Source organism: Syzygium oleosum, unplaced genomic scaffold (genome assembly GCF_021117445.2).
Source record: "Syzygium oleosum isolate NSW1041296 unplaced genomic scaffold, Sole_v2.1 Sole_v2.01, whole genome shotgun sequence".
NCBI lineage: Eukaryota > Viridiplantae > Streptophyta > Magnoliopsida > Myrtales > Myrtaceae > Syzygium > Syzygium oleosum.
Genome location: NW_026607485.1, coordinates 19,562,822 through 19,577,109, shown reverse-complemented (window position 1 = coordinate 19,577,109; position 14,288 = coordinate 19,562,822). Strand labels below are relative to the sequence as shown.

At 42.5% G+C, this 14,288-nt stretch overlaps 1 protein-coding gene across 1 annotated transcript; it reads left to right on the top strand.

Moving 5' to 3' along the window:
• The first annotated feature begins 9,856 nt into the window (after positions 1–9,856).
• LOC115669720 (L-type lectin-domain containing receptor kinase IX.1-like) lies at positions 9,857–12,430 on the top strand. Its single transcript, XM_056321051.1, has 2 exons — positions 9,857–11,914; positions 12,152–12,430. Exons 1-2 carry the CDS (start codon positions 9,969–9,971, stop codon positions 12,234–12,236), a joined length of 2,031 nt encoding a protein of 676 aa, XP_056177026.1. The 5' UTR covers positions 9,857–9,968; the 3' UTR covers positions 12,237–12,430.
• Positions 12,431–14,288: the final 1,858 nt, after the last annotated feature.

The window sequence follows — 14,288 nt, the reverse complement described above, 5'->3', positions numbered from 1 at the left end:
TAGTAGAGTACGAAGCTTGCATCCTCGGACTCCAAGCGGCGGTTGAAATGGGGATAACTAAATTGAAGGTATATGGTGATTATGCTCTAATCATCCTCCAAACGGTGGGAGAATGGAAAACGAGAGATGCTAAACTAGTGCCGTACCATGAATACCTCGAAGAAATCATGGAGAAATTCGATGACATCTCCTTTGAATACTTGTCGAGGTCTCACAATCAGTTTGCTGATGCGCTAGCTACGTTATCATGCATGCTATAAGTGACTGGTGGATTAGAGGTAGAACCCCTAAAGATCGAAGTCTTGACAAAACCGGCCTACTGTATGGTTGTGACTGAAGAACCTGATGGAAAGCCATGGTATTACAATATCATGAGTTACATCCAGAGACAAGAATTTCCTGAAAGAAGCACCCCGGCCGACAGGAAGTACATAATGAGAATGGCTTCAAAATTCTTTGTCAGTGGTGAAAAGCTATACAAAAGATCCTACGATTCGATCCTGCTAAGGTGCGTGGACGCAACTGAAACTACCAAAATCATGCAAGAAGTACACGAGGGGTATGTAGTCCACACATGAATGGCCACATGTTAGCCAAGAAGATCATGAGGTTGGGCTATTATTGGCTCAATCTCGAAAGTAACTGCATCCAACATGTCCGGAGATGTCATCGTTGTCAGGTTCACGGGGATAAAATAAATGTTCCCCCGACGGAACTACATCAAATGCCGAGCCATGGCCCTTTTCAATGTGGGGCATCGACGTGATTGGCCCAATTAATCCCAAGGCATCAAATGGACACCGATTTATCTTGGTCGTGATTGATTATTTATCCAAGTGGATTGAGGCGAACGTCACTGCAAAGAACGTTGTAAGATTCATTAGGCGAGACATAGTCGCTCGTTATGGTGTCCCCTAGGCTATTGTCACCGACAACGGGACACATTTGAACAACAAATTCATAGATCAGTTGTTCAACGAGTTCAAGATCCGGCACCTGAATTCATCTCCCTATCATCCACAGATGAATGGAGCAGTTGAAGCCGCTAACAAGAACATCAAGAAGATCTTGGCCAAAACGGCTGAAAACTATCGTGACTGGCATGAAAGGTTGCCCTTTGCACTAATGGCGTATCGGACTTCGATCCGAACCTCTGTCGGGGCAACCCTTTTTCCTTGGTGTATGGCATGGAAGCAGTCCTGCCCGTCGAAGTAGAGATCCCTGCCCTGCGAGTCTTGTCCCAAGTAGAGTTGTTCGAGGTGGAATGGATGCGACAAAGGCATGAGCAATTGAACCTAATTGATGAGAAGTGATTGAAAGCCATTTGCCACGGTCAAACCTATCAGCAACGGATAGCTAGATCTTTCAACCAAAAGGTGCGTCCAAGACACTTCGAGGTAAATGATCTAGTCCTAAGGAAGGTACTGCCAGTCTTTCCTGTTCCTGGGGGTAAATTTGCCCCAAATTACATCGGTCCATAGTGGTTAAAAAGGTGCTTCCCGGAGGTGCCCTGATTCTCGCAGAAATGGACGGTCGTGAGTTCTTCACTCCTGTTAATTCTGATGCTGTGAAGATGTATTACCCCTGATAGAATCTAACATGTTGCAGCAAAAGTTTTCAAGTGTTTGGTGTTCGTATTTTGAGTTGCAAACATTTCACTGATGAATAAATGGTTTCAATCAATTTCAAGTTAAGATGTGTGCATTGGCTTTAAATTTTGCATGGTTATTTTATTAGTCTGCATCATCGATTTCGAAAGGGGAATCTACTTAGACAATCTAATAATTCATGTGGAGTAAATTGAATGTGTTAAATGAGATGTATCGGGATGAAGAAAGGCAAAACACAGCCCATACACAGTTTCATACACTAATCCCTAGTAAGTTGAGTGGAAAAATTCCATGTCGGTAAGGCAAAAAAGTTATCTCGCAAAAAGTACGGCAACCAAAATGACGAGAGGTATTTCATTTCTCTATCTCAAACATTACAGGTTGCCTATTGTTTTGCCACTTTGAGCCTAAACACTTGGAGAAGCTCTTTCAAAATTACCCCTGTCAAGAACCACTCCACGTCGGGGAAAACTGGAGGTAAGTCGATATCAGGAGGTGATAAAATGGATAGAAATTTCCTTGCTCTCACTTGCATCAATCTTCAAGTATTGCTTTTTCAGATGAATGTCTACGAAGCTCAAGTGCCTTAAGATGACGAAAAGCATTTCTTTCTTTATCCTAAACACACTTTATCCTTTGCTAAGCCCAATTGAGCCTGCAAATTCATTTCTTAAACCCAGTTGGTAATCATCCCCCACACTGGGGCAAGGTAAAAGCCATCCTCGTCCAAGCAGCATCTCCGGAGCATCAATGGAAGACAAAGACCTCTGAGAGTCCAAATGTCGAGTCATTCGGTCAAAATAAGCCAAACTGTGGTTGGCAAATGTATGCATTATGTCAAGTGACGTGTGTAAAAAAAATTGAAATGATAAAAAAATATAGGGCATGAAAAAGCAGTGTGCCTGGTAAAAGCAAGGCCGATGCCCAATAGAGAAAAATAGGTGTGTCAAAATCATCCCCAGTGGGGTAGTCAAAGTCCTACAAGTTTAGAGAAGTTAAGTGGTGAATTCAAGACCAATGGAGTATTTACTGAGAAGACAATTCCCGAAGAAGAAGAAGAAAATTGATGACAATGTCGAGATGATCACCAACTCTTTCACCCCAACTATACACATTTTGAGCCTAATGATCCATTCATTTCTCAACCCATGAGCCTAGCCTACATTACGTCCCTTACAAAGTCTCTTCAGATTAGGGCACTTGAATTAACGTAGGATTCAAATGCTTATAAGCTTAGCTCGAAGAAATGCGAGCAAGTCCATTTCTATCTTATTTTGTAGGGTTCTTGACTTGTAAACCCGAAGACAATTGCGGAGTATTTTCTTTCATAGCCTCGACTTGAACAGTCCCCTTTGTTAAGCCATCGACCAAACCGATACTACAGTCCTGACAAAGACCTCTCAGATTGATAAGGTCGTACTACTTGCAAGAATACTCGGACCATTGTCGACATGATAATGGTGAGATGGAGCGATTCTCATAAATAGCCTCTTTCAATGAGAATGAGTGAAAGCCCTTTCGATCGGAAGTCCCTCATTCGACATTTCCAAGACATCCACTTGTGAATTCGGATTATCTTGTCATGATTCTCTCCAATGAAATTTAGTAATGCTGATTCGACAAAATCGTCATGCATGAAAACCAGTTGAATTATATGTGTTCTTGATTGTCCATAATGCATGTTACATGTTGCCTAAAACCGTGTCTAGCAGGAGATACGCCCTCAAGAGTCGGAGATATCACCAGGTAAGTATATCTCTATCCCTTGGATGCTTGTGACTATCCGGGTATCCCTAACCTGTTCGAGCAATCGTCAGGCCCCATATTTGATCATTTTGTTGCGATCTCTAGATGCCTCTGACGATATCCAAACATCTATTGATCAAGCCTTTTCAGGTACCTCCGATGATATCCAGGTATTTTGTCAAGGAATCTCCAAGCATTCGGGCTAGCCCATCTATTCGCCAAATCGTTAAATACCTCTGATGATATCTAGGTATTTATCGATCAAGTCCTTTCAAATATCTCAAATGATAACCAGATATTTCGTTAGGCACACCTTTCAAACAATTTGGAAAGTTCCTTCTTGAACACCTCTGACGATATCCAGGTGTTTAGCAGTTGACTTTTTCCGAATACCTCTGACGATATCCAGGTATTTCATTAAAAGTAGGAATGTATTCCAATTTGTTGAATCGCTTTTCAGGTACCTTAGATGATAACTAGGCACCTTGTTAAGCCCCCTTTCTAGCAATTTGGAGAAAGCCCCGCATTAGGCACCTCTGACGATATCCAGGTTCCTAATTGATAATTTTCTCGAGTACCTTTGACGATAGTCAGGTATTTCGATAAAAGGTGGGATAAATTCCGTTTCGCTAGATTATCACCGGATGCTTCAGATGATATCCAGGCATTCAACGGAAGGTCCGTTTCGAGTATTTCAAACGATATCCAGATATTCGAAATAGTCTTCCATTCTTTGATCTCTAGATACCTCAAACGATATCTAGGTGTCTACTGATCACCATCTTCGATTACCTCATACGATATCCAGGTAATTCGAACTACCCTTCGTGTGTCCTAATTGAGTCGTAGGCCACCGAAGTCCATGAGCGTTCATCAGGCAATACCTTTGGGACAAAGCCCAAACATTTGCCAAACAACCTATAGAATCGGAGTCATGCCTCGAATTACGCTACCATTCCTGTCAGGTAAGTAACTCCAGGTATGTTTTATTCACGTCAGCATGCATCATGACATATTGCATTTCAAAAGGGGAACCAATACTCCCATAAAAAATAACATTCATTGCATTTGCATAGTCAAAATTTAAGTATCATTTAGTCTTTGAATGCAACCTCTATGAGCTCACCTTCAAAGAGGGGCAGCTGTTGACACCTAAATTTTGGCAACCCAGTTAGTCGTTTACTGCAATAAAAACTAGGGATCGACCTTGACCCCTAAACAAAAAATATTCGTTAAATTGCATATAGATATTAGGAGCATTTCATTAATTGTTAATTAGGCCCATATAGTTCGCATATCTATCGGACCGACGGCAGATAGACTCGAGTGAATGGTTCTGAACTTAAATGAAATTAATTCAATCAAGCCCATGACCAAAGGTCACATGTTTTGCACGTGTGATCTTCGGTCGCAAAAGATCTTATGTATATATATATTTGGCCAAATAGAAGACCAAGAAGGAAGGGGGATTCATTATATTTGGCCGTATTCTTTGAAGATAGGGGGGAGTAATATCCTATCCGCACATATCTTTAATCCATGGACAGAAAGAACAAGTGTATCAGCAAATTTTGTTTCTTTGTATCTTTGTGCAAAGGAAAAAATATATGAAGGATACAAGAAGAGGAAAACGGAATCGGTCAAGGTGGGGGATATATATTTGGAACTACATTCTGACGTCATGGACACAAGCAAAAAGGAAAGAAGCCAAAGCGTATATGTTTTAAATATTCTTGAGTGGGTCTCTTTCTAAAAAGGCCTAGGCATTCTTACTTATAAAAGGACCTCCTACGGACAAGAAAAAGGTTCTCTCTTTCGGATAGACAACACACGAAAAGCTGCTTCAACACACTCGAGGTGAGAGAGAGATTGTTGCAAGTTCACAAGAGACAAAAAGCTTGGGCGTTCAGCAAAGCAAAAAACACCAAAGAAAGGTTCCTGGGCTTTCTTCAGCAAGCATTGGACTTTCCAGGGGGAAGGACACTAGAAGTGCCAAAAGTTGTGTACGGCGCTCACTTTGGTGCCAAAAGTTTCATTTGGATCATTTAAGTGTTAAAATTTTTGAAAAACGATCACTTAAGTGCCAACTCTGGTAAGTTTGGCCGGAAATCCGACGTGACAATTTTTTTATTAATTTCTGAAGCCGATGTGACTCGCCAGAGATACAATCAGCACGTACAGTCAGCATTTTTTATTTTAAATAATTTTTTTCTTTTCTTTCTTTTTTCCTTCTTTTCTTTTCTTTCTTCTCCCTTTGGTCACTGCCGGTGACCGGAGGCCGGCCGCCTGGCCTCTCCCGGACGAGGCCGTCGCCGCTCGCCACAGGCGAGGCCCGGCCGACCCTCGCCTGGGTGACGGCGGCGACGTCCGGCGGGGCCGCCGTGGCCTCGGGCGACGGCCAGCCTCGCCGGATCTGGCGAGGGGAGCCCTTGCCCGGGCTCGCCCTCGCCCATGCGAGGCGAGGCCGACCTCGCCGGGGCTTGCCCGCCGTCGCCCAGGCGAGGGTCGGCCTGGCCTCGCTTGTGGCGGGTGGCGACGGCCTCGTCCGGGCGAGGCCAGGTGGTCGGTGGCCGGCCTCCGGTCACCGGTGGTGACCAAAGGGAGAAGAAAGAAAAGAAAAAAAGAAAAGAAGAAAAAAATTCAGAAAAGTATTTAAAAAATCGAAATATATACGTGGAAATGCCACGCTGACTAATTTTTTTTTAAAAAAAATCCATCTAAGATTAAAAATTTAATTATAAAAGCCACGTATTAATTTGGCCGGAATTTCTCGCCGTTGGCACTTAAGTGATCGTTTTTCCTCCGATATGACACTTAAGTGAGCTGGTGAAAATTTTTGGCACTAAAGTGAGCGCCGTACACAACTTTTGGCACTTTTACTGTTTTTCTCCCGACTTTCCAGTGACATCCCTGCATTACGAGTTGAGGCGGCGACCTGTTGTTTCCTTGCTCGAGCCACGATATCACCACGTGTCTCCGCTCCGAACTGGCTACGACTTTGCTGCCCGCGAATCCACTTCGAGCGATCAGCCGTGCTGTCTTGTGTTGCTAATTGCTTCACCAAAATTCTTTTTTCACAGGTTGCCCAAGTCGCTGTCCTTGCGACGTACCGAGCATCGATCCTTGAATCGCTGGCCGTGAACTGAAGTTCCTCATCACTGCGCTCCGTGAGCATTCTTGTCGTCGGCATACCGCGAGTCCATCGTGATCCGCAATCCGGATCCGTCGTCCGTCCGAAATTGGAAACGCTATTCGAGCAATATCGCGGATTAGGTAAGAATTTTCATTATTCAATTTTCATATATTTTGTTGCCTAATTTGTGAAATTGCAATCTTGTTTAAATCTTTGAGTAATATTACAATATCCATGAAAACTCCCAAGTACCCTTAAATTAGGAATTATTTCCTAATTTTGCAACATGCTATGGTCGATAGTCCGATTTCATGCCCAAAATATGACTTGCGATCGCACGGAAAATCGTCAATCCGATCTTCCGCCCGAGATATGATTCGCGATTGTGCGGAAGATTGACCAATCCGATCCTCATGCCCGAGATATGATTTGTCAATCTATTGTTTCTAAATTTAAATGGATATGGATAATATTTCTTGTGATTGGGTGTCGTGTTCATTTTATTTCTTTTCATATTTTGTTTGAATTGAATTGATTGTTTTTCCATTAAAAAAAATACAAAAAGATTAGGTAAAATTTGAGTAGATAATATATTGCATGTTTAGGTTAAATTTTGATTATTTTCTTAGAATAGATTAGATTCTTTTCTTAGATTTTATTATTACATGCTTAAATTAGGTTAATTATTTATTTCGAATTTAAATTAACAAAATATAAAAAATACCACATGCATGTCATATTAGAGTAGTTGCATTTTAATTAATTCTCATCATTAGAAATCTCACGTCTAGGTTCATTTGCGTGCCATATTAGAGATTGTACATTTAATTGTTGTTAGAATTAGGACATTTAAATAAATCGTATGTCGCATGTCATACTAGACGAAGAATGCATTGCATAATTTTTATTTTTTTTATAATTGAGGTGTCCGCGCGGCCGGCGAGCTAGGGCTCAAACCAGCGGTGATGCCCGACTAGTCCTCTAGGGGGGCTAGCGCAGCATCCCACCGCCACGACCTCCCACTTAAATCACCGATGGGCGAGTTTGAACCCAGGACCTCTCGTGAAAGGAGCTGAGCGCAAATCAACGCGGCCACCGATGGGTGGGTTGCATTGCATAAAGTTTAGTTTTTGTTAAATCAAAGAAAACCCTAAAAAAGATTTGAGTGAAATTGTATGTTAATTAGAAATCATATTAGGATTGTCAATGTGATTTTCTAACTAGCATTGCAAATGCTTTTGTTGCCTTAAGTTAAGTGTACCTTCCCTATCTTGTAATTTATTTATTGCTTTACTTTATTGGGTGTTTCATTAATGGCTGCGCATCCGCATGATCACCTCGCATGTTAGTAGATAAATTTAAAATCAATCCAAGCTACCTGCAAATATTTTTTTTTTTGAAATAAAAGAGAAAAGGTACCGAAAGTGCATTAGAGTAATCTAGTGTAATCAAGTCCCCAAATCCATAATCTCTGATTCGTAGGAGTAAAGTAATTGTTCCAATACTTTACTTGGGTTTCTAATCGACCCACAAAAAAATAGATTAGTGGCGACTCCTGATTGAAATGATTTGCATGTTAAGAACTTAAACCTTAAGACGCGAATTGGTAGGGCTTGGGAGGGCCCGAGTTAGGCTTAGACTTAATAATCCATTAGCCGAACCCCTACATGGTGCACCCCGCAGGAGGTTAGGTCGCAACAGGGAATAATTTTAAACTTTTACTTTTTGTATATTCTTGAAATTTGAGAGAAAAAAACGCTTTTTCTTACAAGAAATATAGTTTCATTTCTTTCGGACCATGTTTTGATTTTGGTCTGGTCCACGTGGAAAGAGTGAAAATAACAAATTAAACTTTTTTTAACTCTTTTCACTCATAAGATCTTTTCTTAATTCTTTTTTTTTTTGCCCGGGATGGCTTGACTGATTCTCATGACATGTATGATAAATTCGATTCATCTACTACCTTTGAACAAGGGAGACGATTTATATCACTTCAGTAACCTATGAGATTCACTGCAAAGTTGAACCAATGAAAGTCGCAACCTTGATTTACTCTAGGAGCAAACTCAAAAGGGCTTAAGGGTTCCGTCTGTACAGAAAATTGACGGCTACAGTCCGAATGTATAGACCTGATAAATGAGATTTGTTGGACCATGTGAACTCCAAATGGGACCTACATGATCAAATGGATTATATGCACGGGTCTAATGCACTATGTATGTACCAATTTTGTCATCAATACTTGGGTCATTAGGTGCTCAGTGCTAGTCATTAAGAACATCCTATGTCAATTGAATATTTTTTTTAATCTTGCATTCTTATGATAAAGATTTAGGAAAATGTCTTTTATCTTGCCTTACCACACGTGATTCTGCATCCATGTTAATTTTCGAAGGACCCCACCAACCACACAAATTTTCATTGAATAGAACTTAAAAATCTTAAGAACTAAATAGGCCTGAAATGTTCTTGATGGGCTGGGCAAGCTGTGAAATGATGATCAATAAGAGTGAGCTGGTTGAACGTGACCATGTGTAGTGTGCTTCGATAACATGAAAGTAGTTCTCAAAATAAAAACATTGTAGGAAAGATTTCATTCACATAGTTGACGTATAAGATAATTAGATTTCTGACCAAAAACAAAGATAATTAGATTGAATGCCAATAAAGAAAATGATGATTATATTGGATTATATTGGATTATTTCTAGAGCAGAGTGGCTTGTTACTAGACGAGCTTATCGAAACTCAAAACCACAATGCCCAATAGGATGACATTGCTCAATAAAATCTTTGAGAGACCTAACTTTATACACTGCCTCCACTAAAATTTGAGGTAATAAAATGTAAACAAACTTATGAGTTTGACTCTGCAGGCTCTTATTTTTGTTGTTAGTGTTCATAGTTTTCGCCATAATCAGTGGCTTTCAAGCAAGCAATGGACTCTCCACCACTCGTTTATGTCTCTTCATTTAAGCAAAGACTGCACTCCTTTCGTACACAATTGTGGACAGAGATATTGAGTGGCTTGTTGATGTCTGTTAAAATGGCGAACCATACAAGCTCTCCCAGCAAATGCAAGACTTTGACCCACAGTCGCTCGCTCGCTTCATATCACCGAAAGCCGGTCAATTCGGGGTGATCCATCGGTCAGTTTCCATCTCCATGGTCATTATCCGAGGCCCTCTAGGACCACTGCAAATTTTTCCACCGACTGGCAAATAACTGGAGCAATAGATTAAGTCAAACCGTGTGGACCCTTCTTGTTCGGAAGATAGCAGTGGTACCCATGACAAGACTAAATTATTCCATTGGCTTTAGCAGAAAACAAGGAACCATCATAGAAGCTGCTTGACCTATGAGCGTTTGCCGTGTCCCGTAAGCCGTCGCGTATTCTCTGGTTCGTTATAAAGCACCCTGATATAACATATTGATCTTGCAGTTTGGGTGATCCAATTCCGACCAAAGCCCGGATTTAGAATGCCGCGCGCCACTCCCCGTGCTCTTCCTTTGCGCGCTCGCTTGTTCTTGTTCTGCCTTGTCTGCTGTCCTTTCATTCCCTCTGTTGCTCCTCTGTCCTTCAATATAGACAGCTTCGACACGGATTTGAGCGACATATTGTACGAGGGAGTTGCGGAACTCGCCATCCAGGGAGTTGATCTCACCAAACTCTATCCTCGGCAACCCTACAAGGTGGGCCGGATTCAGTATGCCAAGCCCGTCCCCATATGGGATCCTGTCACGGGGCGCCAAGCCGACTTCTCAACCTATTTCTCGTTCACCATCGAGACTGACGGCTCTGCTCACTACAGCGATGGCCTGGCCTTTTTCCTCGCTCCTGTGGGGTTCCCAATCCCGCCCAACTCGGAGGGCGGATTCCTGGGATTGTTCAACGCTAGCACGGCGAAAGAGGGGCATCAGAACCGGATAGTCATGGTCGAGTTCGACACTTATGTGAATCGGGATTTCGATCCCCCCATGCATCACATAGGAATAAATATAAACTCGCTCTCATCGGTCGTTCATGACAGCTGGAATCCCGCAAATCACAGCGGGAAAGCGACTGATGTTCTCGTGACCTACAATTCTACGAGCAAGAACCTCAGTGTGTTCTGGTCGTTCGACGACAAAAAAACCTATACCCTGCTTTCTTACCTAATCGATCTCGCGAGTGTCCTTCCCAAATCAGCAGCAATCGGATTTTCAGCTTCTTTTGGCTTCCATGTAGAGAGACACAGCATCAATTCATGGAAGTTCACTTCGAATTTGGAGGTGAACTCGAAACCTCGCTGGCTAAGGATACCGGCCGTGGTTCCTGTGGCATGTTTTTTACTGGTGATCTTTGCAGGGTCTTGCTTTTTTTCGGTCAAGAGGGGCGAAAAATATGGTTTCCGTGCCCTCACCGACATCGCCCTCACCGACATCGATAAAGAGATTGGCGCATTGCCTGCGAAGTTCACTTATCAGGAGTTGCTCGTGGCGACCAACGACTTCGCAGACGATAGAAAGCTCGGCCAAGGTGGGTCTGGCCAAGTCTATAAAGGGTTCTTGAGACATTCAGACCGCCTGGTCGCCGTCAAAAGGATCTTTGCGGAGTCCCGACACTCCGAGAAGGTCTTTGTCAACGAGGTGAAGATCATGAGCCGAACGATACACAGAAACCTGGTGCCGTTTGTTGGGTGGTGTCGAGAGGAAGGTGAGTTCTTGCTTGTCTACGATTACATGCCCAACGGCAGCCTCAATCACCACCTCTTCGGGGCCCGGAGAAGACTGCCGTGGGACGTGCGGTACAGCGTGGCGCTCGGCCTCGCGTCCGCCCTCAACTACCTCCACGAGGAGCTCGAGCAATGTGTGCTCCACCGCGACATAAAGGCAGCCAACGTGCTGCTCGACACCAACTTTACCACCAAGCTTGGCAACTTCGGAGTGGCCAAGCTCGTTGACCCCCGGTTCAAGACTCAGACGACAGACATGGTCGGGACTTGCGGGTATCTAGCGCCAGAGTACTTCATCGGAGGGAAGGCCACGAAGGATTCCGACATGTTCAGCTTCGGCGTTGTGGCCCTGGAGATCGCGTGTGGCCGGAGGAGCTACGAGGACGGAGAGATCCAGGTCCCGCTGCACAAATGGGTCTGGCAACTCTACCTCGCCGGCAACATCCTAGGCGCGGCCGATGAAGCGATGTGCTCGGGGTTCCAGAGGGAGGAAGTGGAGTGCCTGATGATGGTGGGGCTGTGGTGTGTGCACCCAGACCCTGCGAGACGGCCGAGGACAGGGCAAGTGATCAGGTTCCTCCGGCTCGAGGACTCGGTCCCGGAGCTCCCACACGGCGCTTTCGACGGCCCAGTTTCGTATCGGCCATCGGCTTCGCAATTAGGAATGATGGAATCTCCATCTGCTCCTATCCAGGAATCTGTGTCTATTAAGTAAGACAAATCTGCCTCCTAAAGTCATGCAGAAACACATGTTGACTTAATCTGCACATACCACTTCATATACTTTGCTTCGGTTACAATCTCTTTTGCCTTGCCCAAATCGGAGGCTGGAGCTCGACTACATCACGGGGGCTTAGTAGCACTCAATACACATTGCTTATATTCAAATGAACAAGGCACTGCGAAAAGAAAATTTCAGTTAACTCCGATGTCTTGTCTTGGTTGTAGTGAGGCTGCTTCGGAGGAGTGTAGGCTCTTTCCACCGGATAGTCGAAGAGACGATGTACCTGACAATGTTACTCGTTCATCATAGCTCCGCCACTGCTGCTGTTGGAGATAATTAGGGATTTCTCAAGGATAATTTTCTATGTTAGAGGTATTTGATAATTATCTCGATCCTATGTTATCTCTTTCAAGATCGCACGTACACCTCCCTTTGATTGTGCATATTTTGATCGATATATGTTTCCTTAGCCTATAAATAAACCGATATACTCTTCGTTACGAGATATCGAAATATACAGAAAAATTCTCCAATTCACATTGAGGAAATTCTCCAATCCATTTTTTTAACTACTGCTATGGCTGACATCTTGGCATTTTTATCCTGAAAATAAAACACTCCTCTTTTGAGTTTGCGCGATCTTAAAGGCTAAGATGCACCAAATTCACATGAACTCGAGGCACCCAAAAATATTTCTTACCGGCATTGAAGGCTCGCACATATGAGAGTGAGTATAAATGTGCGCTGGGTCCACATTGTACTTCAATGTTTTTTTTTATTTTATCACAAAGGCGCATGTGAATTAAAATTTCATTAAAAAAGCCATGTAAGACAAATTGTTAGAATGTATCGCCGGAAGCACTTAAGTGATCGTTTTTCCACCGATGTACCACTCAAGTGATCATTTAAAAAAATTTGGCATTGAAATGAATACCGTAGAAAATTATGGCACATTTCCTAATGTAAAAGTTACTCTAAATAGACCATTTTATGTAAGTTCCACGTGTCTTTTTTTTTTTTTTAATTTGTTTTCGTCAGGAATGAATTGTTCAGGACTCCTGAAGTATCCGATCGATTCCCATCACAAGCGCGATGAATTCGATTCATCACGCACCTGTAAACAAGTCAGTAACTTTCAAGGTACATTGTGAAGTTTAAACAATGAAAGTGTCAACCTTAATAGCGCAGGAGCAAACTCAAAAGGGCATATGGTACAGAACTTGTAGACCCAGTGCACGATATTTGTTGGATCATATGAACTCCAAATGGGACCTAAATGATCCTGCAGATTCCATGCATGGGGTCTAATGCATCGTGTGTCTGCAGCAATTGCCCCATCAATACTTGGGCCATCAGGTGTCTAGTGCTAGTCATTAAGGACATCCCGTGTCATTGCATAGTTTTCTTGATCTTGGATTCTTAAGATCAAGATTATGCAAAATGTTTTTACCCTTCCCTATCACGCAAGATTCTGCATCTGTTAATTTTCAAAGTATTACCAGCCACACATTTTCATTGAATGAAACTTAAATATCTCAACGACCAAATAGGCCTGTAATGTTCTTGATGGGGCTGGGCAAGCTGTGATTGACCTTGATGATCAATAAGAGTAAGATGATTGACCTTGACCATATCTCGTGGGCTACGATCACATGAAAGAAATTCTCAAAATACAACATTGTCGGAAAGATTTCATGCACATTTTTGACAAATAAGATAATTAGATTGTATGCCAATAAAAAAATGATGATTAGATTGGATTATTTCCGGAACGAATTGGCTCTTTCCAAGTCGAAGTTTTCGAAATTCAAAATCAAAATGCTCGAGAGGAGGATATTATTGGATAAGATCTTTGACAGACCCAACTGGATAAAGTGCCTCCATTAATATTTGAATTGAAAATATGGAAAAAAGAACTTATGAGTTTGACTCTGTAGCTCCTTTTGTCGTCAGTTTTCATAGTGTCCATATAATTAGTGGCTTGAAAGCAATGGACTCTCAACTCTCAACCGCTCTTTAAGTCTCTGCAAGTTGCAATTCATCTATCCAAAGCTTGCAATCCTTTCCTACACAAATTCTAGATAAACATTTTTTTTGGGGTCAGAATTTCTATATAGACATTGGGTGGTTGGTATGATAATGTCCGTAAAAAAGGTGAACCATTCAAGCTCCCCCCTCACTTTTGAAATATAAACATCCGACTTATTACAGTGTCACCTAAGGTAAAAACCATAACCCGGAGTGCTCTTCCTATTGTCCAAATCAGCACCCAGATCTATATTGACAACGTCTTATAAAGTCACATTATTTTTCATGAAATAAAGCTCCATACCTGAAGTACCTCTCGGGTATCTTATTAGC

Bases quoted from the DNA above. Each gene is read 5' to 3' on its own strand.
- LOC115669720 (XM_056321051.1), top strand. From the start codon at position 9,969: ATGCCGCGCGCCACTCCCCGTGCTCTTCCTTTGCGCGCTCGCTTGTTC. The intron at 11,915-12,151 runs GTAAGACAAATC...TCTTGGTTGTAG, and splicing joins CAGGAATCTGTGTCTATTAA to TGAGGCTGCTTCGGAGGAGT.